The 20,819-nt window shown below is 37.7% G+C and overlaps 1 protein-coding gene across 1 annotated transcript in view; it reads left to right on the forward strand.

Moving 5' to 3' along the window:
* The window catches only part of XIRP2 (xin actin binding repeat containing 2), a 38,863-nt gene extending 25,507 nt beyond the window's left edge, over positions 1-13,356 (forward strand). The window contains exons 5-9 of the mRNA XM_051623209.1: positions 4,577-4,684; positions 5,008-5,080; positions 5,701-5,834; positions 11,281-11,414; positions 12,363-13,356. Coding sequence (XP_051479169.1) covers positions 4,577-4,684; positions 5,008-5,080; positions 5,701-5,834; positions 11,281-11,414; positions 12,363-13,356 — 1,443 coding nt within the window. The remainder of the gene's footprint in view (positions 1-4,576; positions 4,685-5,007; positions 5,081-5,700; positions 5,835-11,280; positions 11,415-12,362) is intronic.
* Positions 13,357-20,819: the final 7,463 nt, after the last annotated feature.

The raw sequence follows: 20,819 nt of genomic DNA on the forward strand, positions 1-20,819 counted from the left end.
TAAAGAACTGCAATTTTGTACATACTGATAATTTAGAACCATAACTTCTAAAAATGCCAATACATAAACAATACTGTATTAGCCAACTTCCCACATAGCCAATGTGATGACCATAATATACAGTTCAACTAAAAGCAATATACTTCAAGTGTGAGGGAGTACAAGGCTCTCTTGTGCTTGAACAAGCTTTTGGGCCATTTGATCTCCTTGAACAATATGTACATAGATACATATAGAATTGTATATATGTTTTACCTACACATGAACACAGCATACACATTCTAAGCCTTATGCAATTTTATTTTTGAAAGAGAAAGTATGTTTTGTCTGTTGTCAGAACAGAAGGAAATTGCAACATAAAAAAGCAAGCCTTGGTCTAAAATACACAGAACAGTTACTGAAATTCAAATCTTTGCACATTTTGAAACAAGAATTCTATCTAAATTATTGCAGCACAGAGGCACTAGAATTGATGGATGGGCCACTAACATAAAATGCATGTAGCGATTACGGTTCTCTTCAGTAACAGAATCTGAATGCCTACATAAAAATGCACTCCTCTAACAAAACATATACATTTATTGTCAGATTTGCATATCTGGTTTTTAAATGGTACTGTGTTAGGTTAGAATTACTTATTATCCAGAGACACAAGAGGACACTAGAGCCCTCTGACTGAAGTACCATACAGATATGCATGGGAAGGCCAGCAGCCCTTATAAAGGGTGGCTTGAAACAGACCTAAGAGAATGAAGGGTGATTGGAAGTTTGAAATAAAAATAAAATGACCTTAAGAAACCATTTGTGAGCTAGAAGTATACCAACAACCACCCAGCAGACAGTGTTTTCTGAAGCTCACTCATGATATGACATAGAATAAACAAAAAGTAAATGAAAGGTGATTCTTGCGCCACGGGAAAAGCAACTGAAATAGCTGTCTTTCCACTCATGCCACCAAAAATGAATCTGAGTTCCTGCTCTGTCCTGCTGTCCTGCACAGCTCCTGCACACCATGATGCTGAATCTGGTTGATTAAATAACCTTTCTTGATTTAATAATTCACAGTACAGCAGCAATTGCGCACTCCACAGAGAAATATAGGGATCAAGTTCCCACAAGCATAACTCTTAACTGGCATTAAATCTAGGTCATAATCTTCAGCCACAGTCCTGTATGGGAGGTGCAATTTACACTGCTCAGTAAGAGCAACCTTATCCCATGCAGGCCATCAAATAATTCTACAAAATATACTCCAAAATCTTTGGGGTCTACAAAACATGCCAAAAATTAATGGAGTGTGGTAGGCTGACCCTGGCTGGATGTTAGGTCCCCACCAGAGTCACTCTATCACTCCCCTCCTCTGCTGGACAGGGGAAATAAAATACAACAAAAGGCTCATGGGTTGAGATAAGGACAGGATGAGATCACTCACCAATTACCATCACGAGCAAAATAGCCTTAACTTGGGAAAATTAGTTTAATTTATTATCAATCAAATCAGAGCAGGGTAATGCAAAATAAAACCAAATCTTTAAAATACCTTCTCCCACTCCTCCCTTCTTCCCAGGCTTAACTTCACTCCCAATTTGTCTACCAGTGGCACAGAGGGATGGGGAAGGGGGGTTAAGGTCTGTTTGTCACAAATAGTTTACTGCTGCTCCTTTCTATTCGGGTGAGGACGCCTCACACTCTTCCCTTGGTCCAGTGTAGGATTCCTCCCACAGGAGACAGCTCTCCACAAACTTCTCCAATGTGAGTCCTTCCCATGGGCTGCAGTTCTTCATGAACTGCTGCAGCATGGGTCCCTTTCATGGGGTCGCAGCCTCCTTTGGGCACATTCACCTGCTTTGACAAGGGGTACTCCACAGGCTGCAGGTGGATATCTGCACCACTGACGTCCATGGGTTGCAGAGGGACTGCCTGGCTCACCATGGTCTTCACCATGGGCTGCAGGGGAATCTCCACTCTGGTGCTTGGAGTGCCTCCTCCCCCTTTTCTTCACTGGCTTTGTTTCTCTCACCTATTATTCTCACTACTCTCTCTTGCTGCAGTTGCACATGTTTTTTTTTCCTTCTTAAATATGTTAGCACCAAGGTGCTACCACCATCACTGATGGGTTTGGCTTTGGCAAGCAGCAGGTCCAGCTTGGAGCCAGTTGGCATTGGCTCTATTGGACAGAGGGGAAGCTTCTAGCTTCTAGGTAGAAGGGAGGTTACCCCTGTAGCCTCACCCTACTTCCAAAGTCTTGCCATGCAAATTCAATACATGAGGTACACTACAGGATATCCTATCCTATATCCAACAGTTGGCCTTTACCAAGGAGAGAGGAAACCACAGGTATTCCTGCTCTCCACTTGTTTGAAATAATAAACAAGCACCATTTTACTCTGACACTGGGATTTCAATTAGCCATCTTTACAGACACAGAAAACATAAGAACCTCCAAGTCCTTCTTCCTCCCTGCATGCCCAGAGAAAGGACATGTAATTATACTGTCAAAATCTGTCCCATAATGTTTAGGCTGCATTTTAGACTGCCATAGCTGTCGCATTAAACAATTATAATCTTTTACAATATGGCAACTACTTCCTAAGCAGTACCAAAGTTACAGCAATAAAGCAGCAGTGACATTCAGATTAGATTTGCTTCCTGACTAAATTAAGTCTAATTATATTCCTTTTCAATACCCCACATCATTCAAAGGACCCATAATGACTATCATGAATGAGCTTTTCCAGTAATAAGAGCTTGACTTACGTATCTAAAACACACACATCAGAACAGATAAGCGTATCTTAAATTAAAAGATCTTATATATGCATAAATATATTGAGCAACATACCCATATAAAATGAAAAGGTGTATTATACATACACCTACACACAGTCATTCAACAGAGAATAGATGGAAAATTTGATTTTCTTTGCACTGCCTCTTTTCATCTTGATGCCGGGTTAGCTACACATTTCATGTTGTGCAGCTCTCTCACAACTGTTGCACTTACAGAACTTGCAAGTGAAAACCGTGCTCAGACTTGCTCTCTTCAACCCTCATCTCACTTTGGCAGCTCAAACTTTACACTATATGTGACTAATTTTGATACTGTTAATGCACTAAATTATTTACTGGGCCAGCAATCAGAAAATTTATTCTACCTTTTGTTCATATGGCTTTAATTCATCTTACAGTTGAAACAGATGATTTAGCAGCAGAGAGGTGGAAGAGAATTCCTAAAGCCTATGATGGGAATGCATGCTGTTTCTCTGCCACACATCCTAAGCCACTGCTGCCTACTGTATGGCAGAAATTAAGGGCAATGCAGTGGAATTGTTAGTGATGATGTAAGCAGTATAAGCACTCCATAGTTTGAAGGTGAAATAAATCCCATAAATATATGCTTTTTCATGGGATGACTAAGGCAAAGCTCAATTTTTTTGCCCCCCAGTTAGCTGGAATTCAAGAAGGTGCCAGGACTTGACATGCTTAAACTTACAGCTCTCTCTTGCACTAGATATATAGCAGGAATCTCAGAAACACAGTGCTGCTTCCCTTCCTTCACGTTCACATTATATTGAACACTTGGGAAGTTCCAGCTGGAGGGACGCAAACCTCCGTTCATTTGAAGGCTTATTATCAGTAGAAACTAATAGGCAAGCTTCCTTCTCACAAAGGAAGAAGAAATTTTCATTTGACGTGAGTGAAATTGTTAGATGCTTCTGTGTACACACTAGTGTGCAAGAAAGAGGAAACAGCACTGGCACCTTAACAGTATCAATCCTTAGGATTTATGTTTTCTAACCACTAAATCTCAAAGTACTCCATGGACACAGGTAATGTGACGTAACACATGTTCTGTGAAAGGCTTTAAATAAGAAAACAACTGCCAGAATATGGAGTTGAACTAAACATAGACAACCTCAGATTACATAGACATCTTGCACAGTGCTTTAAGCGCTCAGTGATGTGCTCTGTTTATCACACTGCAGTTGTCAGACTTGCAGACACAGTGCTACCCTGTATATTTTATAGGAGCTTCTGGTTAGCCTCAGGGTCATATTTTTCACAGCTGCAATTCAGCATGATTTTTTCATTGGCAGAGCTGTATAAAGCATATGCAGGAAGTCAGCATTTCTTATACAGACCTATTATTATAATACCTTTTACAAAGTTGCATTAGTCTCATGGCTGCTGATAGGTAACACAGTATGTAAAGCCAGAATGAGCCTTCCTAGCCACCTTCATCCTCTTCCAGTCTGAGTATACATTGTACATATTCATGCAGGTTTCTATACTGGCTGGTCAAAATCTGTCTGCAGTAACAGAAATGACTTGTCATCTCCTGTGTTATAAAAAAGCCTGTTTTAATTTTTATGGCAACAAATATCAATCATAATAGCAACAGTACTCTGCTTAAAATGACTTTTCTAGCTACACCATTTAGAACAGAATTCATATGTGAAAGCCCTTCATAAGCAAAAAAAAAAAAAAGAAAAAAAAAAAAAGAAAGATCCCATCTACTATTAAAAAATCCCATCTACTATTAGCTGTTAATGTGTGATTATTTTTATTTCTTTAGGAAACATCAAGTAGCAGCCAGTACACCGTACCAAGCAACACCAGGGAAGAGAAGTGCAATGAAATGATCTCCAAAGACAGCCAAATGGAAGCCTCTCAAACACAAAAGGTAACTAAATTACTTAATCATGATGTCATTGGATACTTATGCTAAGATGCTAATGCATACCTGCTTTGCTTCCTCCTCCTTTACCACATGGTACAGCAAGATCTGGATGTTCTGCTGATAGCCTCCCTCATTAGGTCTTACATGATAATTTTAAAGGTGTTTTATTAAGTGTTTTTGATGTATTACTGTTTTAGCATGGTAATTAATTAGATTTCCCATTCATATTTTTCTTTGATGTAACACTTTAAATACAGTTGCAGAAGTATGGAAAATTCTTACATATTGCATTAAATCCTGTAGTAAAATGAAAGTTTTTTGCACAGGTTTTTCATCATGAGCAAGTTACTAATGAGATAAAAATGGCTTCTACATTCACTCAGCACACTGATGAAACAGGTAAGAAGTGGCTCACAAATGAGCAACAGCAAAAGTCTTTACTCCCACAGATGTATTGCTCTTAGCATACAAACATGAAAGTGCCCAGTTCTCCCAGTTCTTACGAAACTTATGAAACAACTTAAGAAGTCAGTATAAAGACATAGCATAAGGAGGTGGTTTTAAATACGTGTTCAGTTGTTTGAAAGAACTGGGGACTTGAAGAATTGTCTAAAAACACAGGCAAACATGAGCCCATGTATATACAAAATTGTGGATGAGAAAGGCTCAATTTATAGCTGCACTGAATAGCCCTGCAGGATATGACCACAGTGTTAAGATGCTACTGCAGTTTAGCCCTCGTACAAGGATTCACATATATTTATTTACCCACAGACCCCAGTCAACCTTTAGCCCTGCCACAGCACTCAGGTGTGGCAAAACAGAAAGTGGTAACTTGTCCCTCAATAACTATTCTGTTGTCCTCTGTATGGCTCATGATCAAAGTTCTCTCCAGACTTCTGCAAGACTAAGTACAAGCTTTCTGATGCAATCATGTTTTATAATTCACTGATAAAGTCAATTCCATAAAATGTAGGGTGGAAGAAAAAATATCTTTTTTATTCTTCTTTCCATTGCAGTAATCAATGCAGCTCAGAATGAAGAGCTCCCAAAGCCTGCAACACAGATTTTAAAAGCGCAGATTGAAAGGACAGCTCAGGAAAAGGCTGTTCACTCTGACAGAGAGACTGCAACATCTGCAAAAGAAGTAAAGGTCTGTGGTTTTATAAGCGGGATCTTTCTTCATACAAATTAGTAGAGATGAATTTAAGACACTGGTCCATCATGCAGTCAGAATTTCTGCTTTGACTGTTATTAAAAATGTAACCTATACAAGTGGTAGGAATATGTGAACTTTAGGAATTAAGGGCACGTAACATAATACAAAGTACCTAAGAAAACTTGACAAGTACTTACAGTACATGATAAACAGAATTCAAAGTAGACCTTTATAAAAAAATGTTGCATTCCTGTCCTCTACTGAATAGTCTCCTCTTTTCTTGTTTTGAATCTGTAAATATGTATAATTTCTGTCACCACATATTCTCAGAAGCATAGAAAATGTCACTTCCAGAAGAAATTAAAATGAGCATAAGCCACTGCATAACTTTACATTATGCTTATAACACAAAGTCTGCATTTATTGCTGCAAAAACCCCAAGATTGCTCAATCATCATTTTGCATTTTGTATGAATTCCACATTTCTTCTCACACATATTCTATGGTGCAAATAGCACAGCTCTTGGTTCAAAATATTGGTTTTATGCATTCTGAACAATACCTGACAGATTGTGTTTTTCCTGATCTTATTAGATCTTATTGCTTGTATCCTTGCAGAACTAGCTTTTTTGAAGAATAGAAAAACTCTTTTCTATGTTACTATACTTTAAAAAAAACAACCACTTTTGTTCCCTAAAGATGGAAAGTACGTACCAGGAAATTACATTGCCATTGACTGTCAGTTTATCTTCTACTGCTACTACTTCAGCAAGAAAACTACAGGAAAATTCTACACCAAAGAAAAAACAGGATGGAACTGCAACTTCTGTAATTATTTGCTCCAGATCCCATGAATATGGAAGCACTGCTCATGCAAAAGCTCCATTGGAAATGATGGCAACTTCCCAGTGCACTGACTTGTCCAGCTCTCCCATTTATCATGATGAGGAACAAACATCAGATGAAACTCACATCCGAGAAGTTTCAAGCAGTACTGTAAAGATGCTAAGGCACATGCTGGAAGAACAGAACCTGGATAAACTTGGGCAGCTCTACCCAGTGGATCTCCTTAACTTCTTGCAGCAGAGGTCTGAGCTGAAAGAGCTTCAAAGAAGTGTGACAATAAGCATAAACCATTTTGAGTCTCAGCCATTGACTTCTGCCAGAGACAACTTTAGTAAGAGATTTAAGAATGAAGCTGTCCGTACAGAAGACACTGAAAACAGACATATCACAATGGCACAGAGGACATTTGAAATGCAGCCTTCACCTGTGACCAATGAAGACCTTGTGGTAATTCAAATGGTACATGGAACCTCAGTGGAGCAAAACATGAGCCATGCTGGGCACAAGGAAAAACAGTTAGTTGAAACACAGCCTTGGCACACAGAGGATTCAGAAGAATTAAGTACAGGTGAAACATCATCACAAAAATCAAACGGGCAAGATCAAGGTCCCACACAAGATGCAGCAGCCTCTGTAACACCACAGCAAAGCAAACTTTAATTCCAAATTTGATGGCAATGATTAGCAAGTAGTACAAAAATAAGACATAGGAATTCAAACAGATATCCATAAAAACCAGAAGGCTGAGAAGCTGAAGATGCAAAAATTGTTGTGAAAGCCTCCAGCTACTATCTCTTCCACCATTATGAGGATTAACACTACAAGAGCTATCCTGAAGAGCTATATAGAGCAAAATAAAAATAGATACTAAAATTAAAATATCATTACTGTTTTATTTGAGAAATATTAACATGTTAGAAAATATGCACAGAATGCATATGACCTCTCATGCTTAAAATTAAAGCAACATCCTCTAAACTGAGGTAAAAAGTTGCCTGCATAGAATAACTCTAGAGATAAAATAATGGTCCTGATGATGCACATCTGTTTTTAGTTTACTAAAGCACAATATGAGAATGAAGTAAACATTTAAAATAAGACACCCCTTCTTTCTCATAGTGCATGTTTTACTTTAAAATTACATTTAAATGGTATTTAGATTGCAAAGTTATGCATATGAAAATATTACATATGCCACTGCATGATGAACGTAAATGCTCTTTTGTGCATCTTTTTTGAGCACTAAATTTTGATGGAATCCTGTAGGAAAACCAGATGTTACCATAGCTTCAGCCATTTGAAACACCTGAACAGATTGCTGATGCTTGAACAGCAACAAAAATGGCAGAACAAAGCTAAACGCTCCTGTACCTGCATAACTCTTGAACATAAAGCTCTGTTTTGGGTTTCCCAGTTCTGTGCACTAAAAAGATAAGGCTGCTACCTCTGTTCATGCCAGGAACAGAATTAAACAAGAGTAGCTTGTGATCCTGTAAAATGAGGCACAGTCTGGCAGTGGTCCAACTAATTAATGTGGCGGGTTGCCTGGCCGGCAGCTAAGTCTACACCCCGTTGCTCACTTACTGACTCCTGCACAGTGGGATGGGAGAAAGAATCAGAAGAACAAAAAGCAAGAAAATTTGTGGCTGGAAGTAGAGACAATTCATAGGTGAAGCAAAGCTGGGGCTCAAGCAAAGCAAAATAAGGAACTGAGCCACTACCTCCCATCAGCAGGCAGATGCTTATATACTTCCTGGAAAACAAGGACTTAACATGCAGAACAGTTACCTGGGAAGCCAAACCCCATAGCTTGAAATGTCCCCTCTTCCTCATTCTTTCCCTCAGCTTCTATTTCTGAGCATGATTTAATTTGGTATGGAATATCCCGCAGGTCAGTTAGGATCAGTTGTCATCTCTCAGTTTCTTGTGCCTCCCCAGACTACTAGCTTGGAGTGGGGAGGAGAGTCAGAACGGAAGGAAGAAAAGGCCTTGATGCTGTGCAAGTTCAGCAATAGCTAGAACACTGGTATGTTATCAACGCTTTAGCCACAAATCCAAAACAACATCATATATGCCTGCTACAAAAAAAAATTAACTGCATCCCAGACGGAGTCAGTACACTTAAGCATGTTGAAAGTGAGTAGAACTAGCCAATACCAGTAGAATACTGAATTGTCTGTATGTTCAAGCCCCTGGATTTTGTTTTGGATCTCTTCTATCTGGTAAATATTGATGATCTCAAATCTCTACTGACTGGCCTTTACCCCACTAATTTTTTAGGACTGTTCATGTGTGGTGGGTTGACCTGCCAGATCTCCACTCAGCCACTCTAATTCCCCTTCCTCAACAAGATAGGAAGAGAAAACAGGATGAAAAAGCTCACGGGACAAAACAAAGACAGGAAGATGACTTGCCAATTACTTACACAGGCAAAATAGACTTGAATTTGGTAATATTTAACTTATTGCAAAAAAAAAAAATAAAATTAGATGGTGAGAAACAAACACTGAAACTCCTTCCCTCCTGCCTCCTTCTCCCCAGTCTCAACCTTACTCCTTAAGTCCTTACTCTTCTCCTCCTCCCTCACCCCTAGGAGCAGAGAGGGGCCGGGGATCAGGGGTCTGGGATCAGGACACACCCGTTCCTCGCTGCTGCTGCTTCCTCCTCACACTTTTACCCTGCTCCATTGTGGGCTCTCCACAGGCCGCAGCTCCTTCCAGGAATATCTGCCTGCTCCAGCGTGCTGTCCTCCACAGGCTGCAGTGTGGATATCCACTCCTGTATGTCCTTCCCGCGGGCTGCAGGGAAATACCTGCTCCCCCGGGGTGTCCATGAAAGGCTCCAGGGGAACTCAGCTGCAGCGCCTCCTCCTCTCCTTCTGACCTTGGCGTTCACAGGTTGTTTCTCACACCCACGTCCCTCGGTCCTTGCTGCATGTGCAGCATTTTGCCCCTTCTTGCATTGTTTTCCCACCACCTTGGCTGAGGCGCTCAGCTGCGCCCCGCGCTGGGTCGGTTGAACCGGCTGGAACCGGCTGCGTCCGGCACGGGGCAGCTCCCGCCTCTCGGCACAGGCTGCCTCTGCAGCCCCCCAGCTACCAAAGCCTCTCCTTTGACACCCAATACATGATTAATCTTCATTAAGGTGAATATTGGCTCAGGCCTGGAAGCTGCTTTGGGATAAATCTCCCCTAAATTTTCTCTTTCCCTTTGTTTTTCTTCTATCTTGACTGTTGCCTTCTGAGGCACAACACTCACTATCAAATATGCAACTAAACGAAGTCTAACTACACAGCAAGACATTTTTCCAGGAGGCATGTCACCTTTTTTCCCCCTCAAAATTACGTTTACTCTTTCCATGCCACAAAGCTTGTGCCTTTCCTCTCCTGCCTCTTTACATTCAGAACACTTGCATACCTAAGAAATTGCTTTGCGGGTCCCTTATGTTTGGCTCGCCGTGCTGACCACGAGCAGCCCATGCCTAGAGAGGCAGGATGCATGTCTGGAGCACTGCACTCCACACCTGCCTGGCCTCTCTTCGTCAGCACATTTAGAGACTAAGTTGAAGCTACATTTGAGGCTTCCTACACCAACAATTCTTTGAGGGATATTTTTTTTTTTAATTGATGGCTTATTCTTTTTGTACGTTCCACATTATTTTGAAGATATTTAATTTCTCTTTCAGCATCTTTCACAGCTCTCATTAGGAGTACTAGAGATATATAGCAACTAAAGCTGTAGTTACAAAATCTACATCACTTTCCATCTTGATTTGTGAATTGCTGTAAAATCAATATCAGCAGACAAACCAAAACCAGACAAAATGCTGAAAGGGGCCAAAATGTTTGCTGATGTCAAAGGGCATTACTAGTGTCAATGGAGATATATTTATACAAGTAATTATTTGGTCCACCCTATTTGTATTTGCTAGCATGGGTTTCATAGCAAGTTTCCTTTACAATTATTTACACTTAATAAAGGAAAGGATTTTATATAGTTTGCTAATATAATTGTAGCTAACTCAGTCTTAAGAAATAAATCAAAGGAAGTATCGAGTCTAAAAGATTGTAGAAATCATAAATAATTATGTCCATAACATACCATGAGTGTACAGTCTGCAGGTCACCACAGAAGTGGAGCTCCTTGATGTGCTTCTGGTCTGATTAAGCAAAACTTCCTCATCAGAATTTCAAACATCTGCCCCGGTGCACTGATCTCTAAATCACGCTGTAGATTCAAAGATTGTGCATACATTATACTCAATTCCACTTACAGTAGTAAGACTTTTATTATCCTATCTCATTTCACAAAATAAATAATCATTATGAATAAATGGGAAATATAGCACCTGATGTAGGGAAGTGAATAGCCCTTTCAAATATATGGACTTCTGAAAAGGGAAAGGTGAGTAGTTTTTCACTTTCAAAGTATACCTGTTGGTTGAACACAAAGCAAGCCCTAAAATTGACAGATGAGATACCAGTTAATGGATAAAGAAAATTACAGTTTTCACAAAGCATGTGGACTGACACAGTTAGAAAATATCATAATATGTGGCTTAAACTAACTCATAACTTTTTAATATGTGGTTCTAGAAACTGCAGATTCAGGAAACTGAAACGTGCAGACTCTGTCAACAGAGAGTTTACCCAATGGAATGCCTGGTTGCTGACAAGCAGAATTTTCATAAATCATGTTTCCGATGTCACCACTGTGGCAGTCAATTAAGGTAAGAAGTAACTACATGTTCAGTTATAGAACTCTGCATAAATACAGCTGGTGAAATTATTTTCAACTGGGCTATTCAGCCTGGAGGATGTTCAGTTGACAGGGAAGTAACCTGAGTTCACCTTTTCTTCTCTACTACTGATATCTGCACAGCAATGTGGAACAAGTCCTTTAAATTCTCTAAAGAATTGTTTCATCCCACTACCTTCCAAATTCTTCTGCATATTACTTCCTACTGACTGTTACAGACCTTCAGGAGAGCTCATGAACAAGAAACAGTAAATACAGAAACTTACGTGGAAATTAAGACGACTGAACACAGTTGTCCATATTCATAAAATGAGTTATGATGGTTCTCTGCATTAGCAACCACTCTTGTAACCTTTATATGAAATGCAATATTTATTGCTCTATCAGACCGCAAAGGCTAACTGTTGTGATTTTAACACCTTTGAGGTTAGTTACACACATTTCCTTTACTTCGTTTAGGAGAACGCAAATATAACTAAACATATAAATTTACAGTTCACACAAAGGCTAAAGAAAATTTGCACTGTATTTTCTCCATCTATGTTGTAGAAAAGCAGGGGATCCAGTCATTCATATGATGAAGAAAAAGGTCCTAACAACTCTGAAGTGTTGTTGAACATTTCTACTTGAAGCCTATGCTGTGCAGCAACTGAATAGCTTTCTGTTATTTCTTAAACCACAAAGCATGACTTCTTAATTTTGACTTTGATTGTATAGGAATTTGCAATTAAAAGCTTAAGATAAATTTGTGGGGGGGTGGTGGTGTTCAGAATTGGCAAATATATTGAATTTGCTCTCTTTTTGCTCTTCCTTTCAGTCTATAAACTGTCGTTTAGGGGTACTTGAAATACCAAGCATAAAATTCACTGTAGATTTATGATATGTGAAAGCATAAAAGAAATTTTCTTCTATTTTGCAGCCTGGGAAATTATGCATCTCTCCATGGAAAAATATATTGTAAACCACATTTTAAGCAACTTTTCAAATCAAAAGGAAATTATGATGAAGGTTTTGGACACAAGCAGCATAAAGAACTATGGAATTCTAAAGATCGGTGTAAATCAGCTGGCAATATTCATGGTGAAGAAATCAATCCCATTAATAGTATCCCTGTTGATACTAAACCAGTTACAGAAATTGATCAAGATTTGTACTCAGGTACTGAATGTACTCATCCTGATATTTTGGATAATACTATGAAAAAATCCACAGAAAGAGGTAAATTAAAAATGATATGGCCTCCTTCAACAGATGATGAAACACCTAAGAAAATATTTTCTATTGAAGAAGTGGCTAAAGTAAATAAGCCAGCATGGCCCCCAGAAGGTTTTGCTCAAGAAGATTCTAGTTTACATACAAATAAACCTCTGGGCAATAAAAAGGATTCTCAGGAAAAAAATGCTGTGAGAGAGGAAAAGAAAAGTGACACTGCAAATGCACAAAATCAAGTCTCATCCTTTAGCTCTCTGCCTGAAAAAGAAGGTACAAGTATCTGTAAAGCAGAGAAAAATGAAGCAGGCAATAAGGGAAAAGATGAGGAAGCCGGGAATGTGCAAGATAAGATGAATAAAAAAGGAGGATCACAGAATAAGGAGGAAACCAAAAAGGATATTAATGGAAGTGATAATGTGGTTGTGCATAGTTCTGGAAAGGAACAAGTGAAAAAAAAGGATGAAATTGATCATTCAGAAGTTGTACAGGTTACTAACATTGATGATGTAACAGTGCAAAAGAATCACAAAGAATTCAGCTTGAATAACAATAACAATAATGCCACTTTTTCAAATCTAAACAATTGTAGGCAGGAAACACCTCTCTCAGCTACATCTAAGCCAATGACAGGGCTCAGCCACGCAGCTCGCGCTGTATCGCAGCACGTCTTTGCAAAGCTGGCAAATCGGGTCTGGAAATGAAGAAATTTTGAGATATATGAAACTCATGAGAGCTATTCTAGTGATACAGTAACTGTTTCATGGGATGAACAGAACTTGAAGATGCTCTTACCTCCAATAGTCTTGCTCAAGTCAATAAAGATGCCACTTGTCAGAAGTCTCATACTAATAGCACATTAGTTTTAAAGAAGGCAACTAATACAACCTTCCCCCTTGATACTGAGTTGTTATGCATTGTAGAAGAATGACAAAAACTTAAATACTATTTTACCTGACACTCTGAAAACATTTTGTCTTAAAAAAAGACCAGCTGGTTTTAGACTGTGGTCTAACAGACTCTGTAGATATAACTAAATAGTCCTGCAGCCCATATTTAGAAGAACATGGTAATTACAGTACAGATCTGGATGGTATTAATGCCTGTCAAGAAAATTAAGTAATCCAAGTGTCAAAGAACAACACAAACACAAGCTTAGATTTACTGAGTTCAAGATATATAGCTGTTCCATCATTCCAAGGCAAGAAAGTCAAGTTCAAACAGCTCACTGTAGAAGAACATATTAAAAGAAATATATTCTATGATGAAAACAGCTATGTGATCAGCCACATCTGTCACTCATCATGAAGTATGTCGTAAATAGGTATTTCTTCAGTCCAGTTGTTTTATAGTCCTTCTTGAAGAATTTAGTATCCAGAGATTACATATGAAAATTTGTTTTATATACCATCAATTACTCAGACTTTATTTATTTAGTTTATATTTAAGGCAATGAAGATGCATTAAATAGAATTTTTTCAGTTGGAATTAAAACACCTTGTCTCTCTATGCTCCTGAATATAGCAATAAATATTTTACTACATGACTGTCCTGCAGAAACATAATAATTTAGTTTTACTGTTTATCATTTATAACAAATTAAGATGTGAAGCACCCGGTGTGCATAAAAAAAGAACAAATATTTGCATAGCTTTTTTTCTTGGGTATTGTTATTATTGTGACTGAGCTGTTGTTCCATGACATACTGTATGCATTTGTTGTGTTATAGCTCATATGAGAAGATTTGGGGGCTGGTTGGGGTTTTTTTCTTGGGTTGGGTTTGGGTTGGGTTTTTTTGGCAATATCATGCAGTACTTAGTTTGAAATGAACTCATTACTAAATAATATCCACAACTGGTTGATGAATAAGATTGTTTTGCTATATTCCTAGAGCTGCAACTATGGCCTTATTTATAGAGCATGACAGAAAACAAACAAAAAAACAAAGTGTAAATTTTAAGACAGCATAAAAAGAAACATCCTAGGCAGAACTGAAACAAGGTTTGGGAACACTGGAAAATTATGACTGGTGGTTATTGCAGTAACTAATTCAAAGTTATTTTAACTGAAGCAGTTCTCCAGTTTCATATTTAAGCCTGTAAAAACTTAAGCAGATCTAGCACTTTTTTTTTCTTAACATGTTTATGGATTAACATTTGCTCTCTTAACAGTGTTCCAGTTTGCATGAAACAGCAACATAACATTTAACTGTTGACAATGCATAATAAAAAAGCACTTTACAAAAAAGTATTTTGTGAAGTTTTTTTTAATATTAATTTATACATATGATTTTCCTTAAACAGTTCATTAAATTCTTCAGTGATAATTACTTTAAACTAAAGTGTTTGACAGAGTATAAGGGAAGGTTAATTAAAACACAGTTTTCAAAATAATTTCTGAAGTATCTGATGGAGACAGGTGTTTGGACTAATTTACAGGAAAGCCTGTTGAAACATTTAAGAAATTATTGTGCAGAGTTCTAGAAAAAAATGCCTGCTGCACTACAACTCATTACTCAAAGCAATGGGACTATAGGTAAGTGGGATATCCACATGTGACTCTGTACCTACACAGAAACAACTATAGGGTATCCACACACAAGAAAAACTATACTTAGATTTCTTTCACAAGAATACTTCAAGAGAATGAAGCCTTCTCTTTATGCATCATGCTTCACTGCTCTGAAGTATTCTCATGAAATGCAGCAACATAGAAAAGACCCCTTAAAGATGAATGTTCTGAGAAGAATAATTAGACTTTGGACAACACACTTAGATACCTGTATTTGGTAACTTTGTTAAAAAGCATTAGCCTATTTGGCCACTGTGAACATTTTTACATAATTTTAGCAAGATTTCCCTCACTTGTTCCACCCCGGCCTCCCATTTGGTCATAACCATGATAAAATATTTTTTTAAACCCAAGAAATTAGAAAACAGGTCTAAATTACTTTGTTTGCTTTTTTCGGTAGTTAACACAACTAGAAATAATATCAACAGAATTCCTGCTAAGACAACAACAACAAAAAAATCTTACAAAATGTAAGCCTGAAGAAAATAAGTGGAATTTGTCTAAAATATTTAGAGCTCTACATGGAATAAACTTTTAAATCTCCCCCATTCCCCAAAATTGCTTATTAGCTATAAGATCAGTTTGAACTGTATTAGTTAGGAATGAGGAATGATCATAAGGGTGAAAAGGTGGGTGAGCGTTTAGGTGCACATACATAGGTGTGAGCATATGCAAGTTAATAATTCAAGTAAAAAGCTTATACGGTTGCAATATTTTGCCCTGAAGTATAATCCTGTGCCAATTTCATTGTCCTGCATATTCCAATGAATGCAAACTTGTTTGCTACAATTTAGAGGACAGATATCAGTCATGATAATAAAAACTCATTTACACCAAGATATTAATGGCTCTCAAAATATCCTCACAAAATACAGAACTTTTTGATTCCCCTAAGCAAAATAAAAACACCACCAAATATGAGTCACAGAAAAGGCATGTTCCCTTTAGCCAGCTAGAGATTACTGAAATAAAGGATTTTATGGCATGGTAGAAAAAAGAAGGACTATGGGGAAATTTTTATCCCCAGAGGGACTCTTTTCTCTCATTGGGTGGCATTTTTCCTTCCTCCAGTAGTGAGGATGAATGTTAAGGAAAAATTAAGTGATTATAAATTATTATTATTTATTTGAAACACAAGCCAAGTGTCCCATCACACTGACTTGGAGTACTTGTATCCTAAGGATGACATCCTATAAACCTATTCTAGAAAACTAATAACCATAGGTAATATAGAATTTCAAAATAATGTAAATTACTTGAAAAAATATTGAAGTAGAACAATTCTTTAGAACTTCAGACAAAAGCAGGAGGAATCAGAGACATGACAAAACTGGAACTCACTGAGATAAGTGTTTGTCTTTCTTCCTTTTCCAGTGAAAAGAGGTGGGAGATGGTTTATGCCTGAGCCATCTCAATGTGTATATATGACTACAGAAGTCACTTGCTAGAAATCAGCAACCTTACAGATTTTCTCAAGCAGCCAAAAAACCTCATGCATCTTGGGGGAACCATATGGGTTTACTGCAGCCAAAGAACTGGTCATTATGGTTATAAAAGAACTACTATCCATTAGAGCTGTACTTTTGAAAGAAAGTTTTTATTCTAAGTTCAAATAGCTTAAAGTTAACCTCTAGGCTTTCTAAGTTTTAGTACCCAAGTTTAAATAACTGGTCATCCATTTGTAAAAGTCCCATTCTGTGAGGAAAGGCTTGAGGGCCCCTGAGAGGAACCATGGTATCAAAACTCCAATTCTCTCTTCCTCTTGTTACTCCTTGGTTTCTCACCTTAGCTCATGGACAGGATATTTAGCAATGCACAGGAACAGGACGTTAGTCATGGAGGGTAGAGCTGATCCATTTCCAGCAGAGCTGCAGTTACACACTCTTCAACAGTGAAACTGCACTGATAAGTAGCAGAAAAATGAAACTTCTCTGCATCATTGTTTAGTGCAGGAAACTTGCAGTCTGAGAATTCTGTTTTCACTAGGTATTACTGGCTAGTGAAATGTTCTACTGCTTTCAGAACACAGCAGGGTTCATATACTCAAAAGCACCAATTAGAAAGATTAAAGAGCCTGATTTAATGTCTTGCTAAGGAGCTTCTGAATTGCTGGGCCAGCACTGGACTTTAGAGGACTTCTAAATTTGCAGTCCCTTTGCAGCTTCATTAATGTAATTGGCACGAAGAATTACTTAGAGCTACTTAAATTGTTTTTATAGAAGCAGCACATCAACTGATCCCTTTGGAGGTTTTGTAGAGTCAGGGGCATCTTCAAAACTATAGAGGGACCTAAATAACATTTCTACTATACTGCTGAAGTGGACTCCTAGCTGAAGGACTTGCTGAAAGCAAATGCTTGATTACAGCAAAAACTGTACTTACCTTGCCTGTCTTCTGTTAAGCATTAATCTTTTCCATACACATTACTAATGTAGGCATACCTACGCTGGTATCTTAAAAGACAGTGCTCAGCATGGACATTAAAATAATGCCTTGTTTTAATGCAGAACATTTCTTGCAATAACTCTCCTGTAAATAAATATAGTTCAGGCCTTCTTTTCAAAGTGCAGGATAATTATCAGAATTACTTTTATAAGATCTGGGTCACTTCAGCCAAGTGCACCTCCAACTGTTAGGTATAATTGCAAAAACATTAACTACCCTGCACACACAACAAACAGGAAAACATGAAGTAAAAAAGAGACATATTAAAACCTTTGTCTCTTGTCATGCTTTCATCCATCAAGAGGCACCTAAGTTCAGTCCTTTGGTTGAACTTTACAGACTTTCACAAGCAGAGTTTCACCTTGCATGTGGGTTAAATTTGATGATTTTGCCATGAAAAACATTTTAAAATATTTTAAAGAGAGGAACTGTCTTAAAATGGGCTTAGGAACACAATCAGACTGACCTTAATTTTAGGCTTTCTAAAAGATTAAATGACAATTTAACCATGAAAGATCTGAATTTTCAGTACAGTCCTTCAAAAATAAGGCAGCTGTGTACTCTCCTTCAGAAAAAGAGGTGAAAACATCAAAATCTTACCTGTCCATGAACTTACTTCCCATCCCTTCCTGACCTCCCTTCTCATAGGGTAAGGTGTGGAAGAGAGTCAGAGAGAATAAAGTCTTCACACGTGTAATAAATATGTTTTTTATTAACTGAGTGCATTACGATTTTATTTAAAACAGACATGAAAAATTGCTACACATTTGCAGCAGGTGATTTTCAAATCTTATAATCTGGTTAAATAAAAAAACCCAAACAAACAAACCCTTCTAGAAAAATCTGAAAGGGACATCTATGTGATGACAGCTAATATCAAATCCACTTTACCTTTTAGCTCTCTACACTGTAACCATCACTATCAGCATTCATTTAAAGTTACTTTTAGACTGATGTAATGATACATGTGACAGATGCTGACAAGGAATAACATTCTCTCACAGCTGGTACCTATGAAACAGCCATTCTTTCCCCACAGAAACTTCATACTCTAAACTGAAAAGAAGGCTGTTTTTCCAGTCATCCTTCTTGCAGGAAAAAAAAAAAAAAAAAAAAAAAAAAGACCAAATACTTCAGCTCATAATTAAAAGTCACCTCTCAACAAAAAAAAAGGAAGATGACTTTTCAGCACGAAAGGTGAAATAGGTAAAAACCTTATGGGTGAGTAGAGGTGCAGCTGAACTAGGGGTGGATGAAACAGTAAAGACAGTACTTCAGTACACTGTTTGCTAAATTAGATTATGCCACCTTAATTGTAATACTGGTACACATATTATAACAAAAAGAATAACTAATCTATAAGAAATTGTCTCTTACCACATAGAATATGCTTCCAGTTTCTCTCTATGATCACAGTTAAGAGCTCTACAGGTTATTGCATAGAAAGGAAGAAATAGAAAGCTATGAATTCAGCATATATACCTGGACACAAAAAGTAATTTTGCAGTTCCAAACTTAAGAGCTTTTGTACAGCTTTTCATAAAGCAGTTACTAGAGTGGAAATAGCATGTACACAGTGTCATATACTGTTAGAATCTCTTTTTCTTTATTGTCTCCTACAAGCTGCTGTTCTGATTTGTTGGGCTGGTACTCTCATATTGAAGGTTACATATTGAGTCTGGTTGGCTTGGACTGAGAAAACTATTTAGCCAAAGTGGTCAGTGTTTTTTATGTGCCTGGAGAGAAGGTAATGAAAAGTAGCTTTAACAGGCTCTGGCAGCTACCCATGCTGACAGCATGCCATAAAACAGAAGCAGCATGGGCTCAGCTTCTGGAGCCAGAATGTGAAACCCAAATAATTTTCTTCAAAACAAAGTATCATGACAACAACCAAGAACACCTTTATACGTTCCTGGAGGCATCATTATATGAATATTTGGCTAATAATATATAGAAAACTGTATTTTAATATACTAATCCTATAAAGTAACATACAGCAAAGTGCTCCAGTATCTTAATTTTTTTTGTTAGAGAAAGTTTATGTGCAATACAATCAGTAAGACAGGAAAATGAGGGGGAAAAAATTAATAGGGATAATTTATTTTTTTTTTTTCTGAAAGCCTGTATAAGAAAGCTCAGCTCTATAAATTGCCAAATAGCTTCCAAAAATTTTGGTAGGGCTGGGATTAGGTCTCCATATGTTTATGTTCTCTGATGACATTTCAAAACGACTCCAGCACTCCAGAGAACAAACCATTTTCTTTAACTAACTACAAATTTCATAGCCAGCTCCAAGAGAGAGAGATGACATAGCAATAAAGAGCATTATGTTTCTGTGTTCTGGCTATTTCCATTTAATAAAGTAGATTATTATGGCCAAATGTTGTGGAGGGAAGGTAAAAGGAGTGATGAAGTAATTCTGTATTTGCCAGTCCTCTACCAGCCCCAGAACTGAGAAGACACATACGTCTTTTCTTTATATCATTACTCTTAAGTTCTGCACCAAGTATCCCCGAAGTGAAGGACTTAATTGATGTTATCTCCCCCATACCTAAGATAAATAATACATGAATAAAAAAAAATCCTTAAGTGCATATGGCCACCATGATAAAAATGTATTTTTTAATTTCTATAGTAATCACTATAAAGACCAACCTCAGTTAGTTTTTGTCTTCTTAGAGAAAATTTCCTGTGATGACTTCACATCTGTACAGTAGGCTTCTCGTACCATACTATGGAACTGCTGTTTCTTTGAGGATGTTCGATGTCATCAAACTATTACTGTATCTTGACAAAGGAATATTCAGTAACAGGGATTGTTATATGCATTTGTCTGCAGCTGAAGTTCAGATGCTCATATTGTCCCTGTTAAGACATTAACTGGTGTCAGTCTGGAACTTGTTCCATCTAGAAACTCAAAAACAGGAAGGCAGAAAATAGAATTAAGCATGAGGAATTTTTGTTGACACCTACTAAAAGCAATTGGGCTTCCATGGTGTCCTGTCTAGAAAAGGCGTTCTGAACTGATAAACAAGCCACATGTGAATGGAAGAAACCTGCACTTAGTGCCAGAGTGGAATGAGTGTGATCCTCTTTAGTTGTTTCAAATGAATATTCATTGAGAACTTCCTACTTTAGTGCTTTTTTCCTA

This window comes from Apus apus, chromosome 6, assembly GCF_020740795.1.
Source record: "Apus apus isolate bApuApu2 chromosome 6, bApuApu2.pri.cur, whole genome shotgun sequence".
NCBI lineage: Eukaryota > Metazoa > Chordata > Aves > Apodiformes > Apodidae > Apus > Apus apus.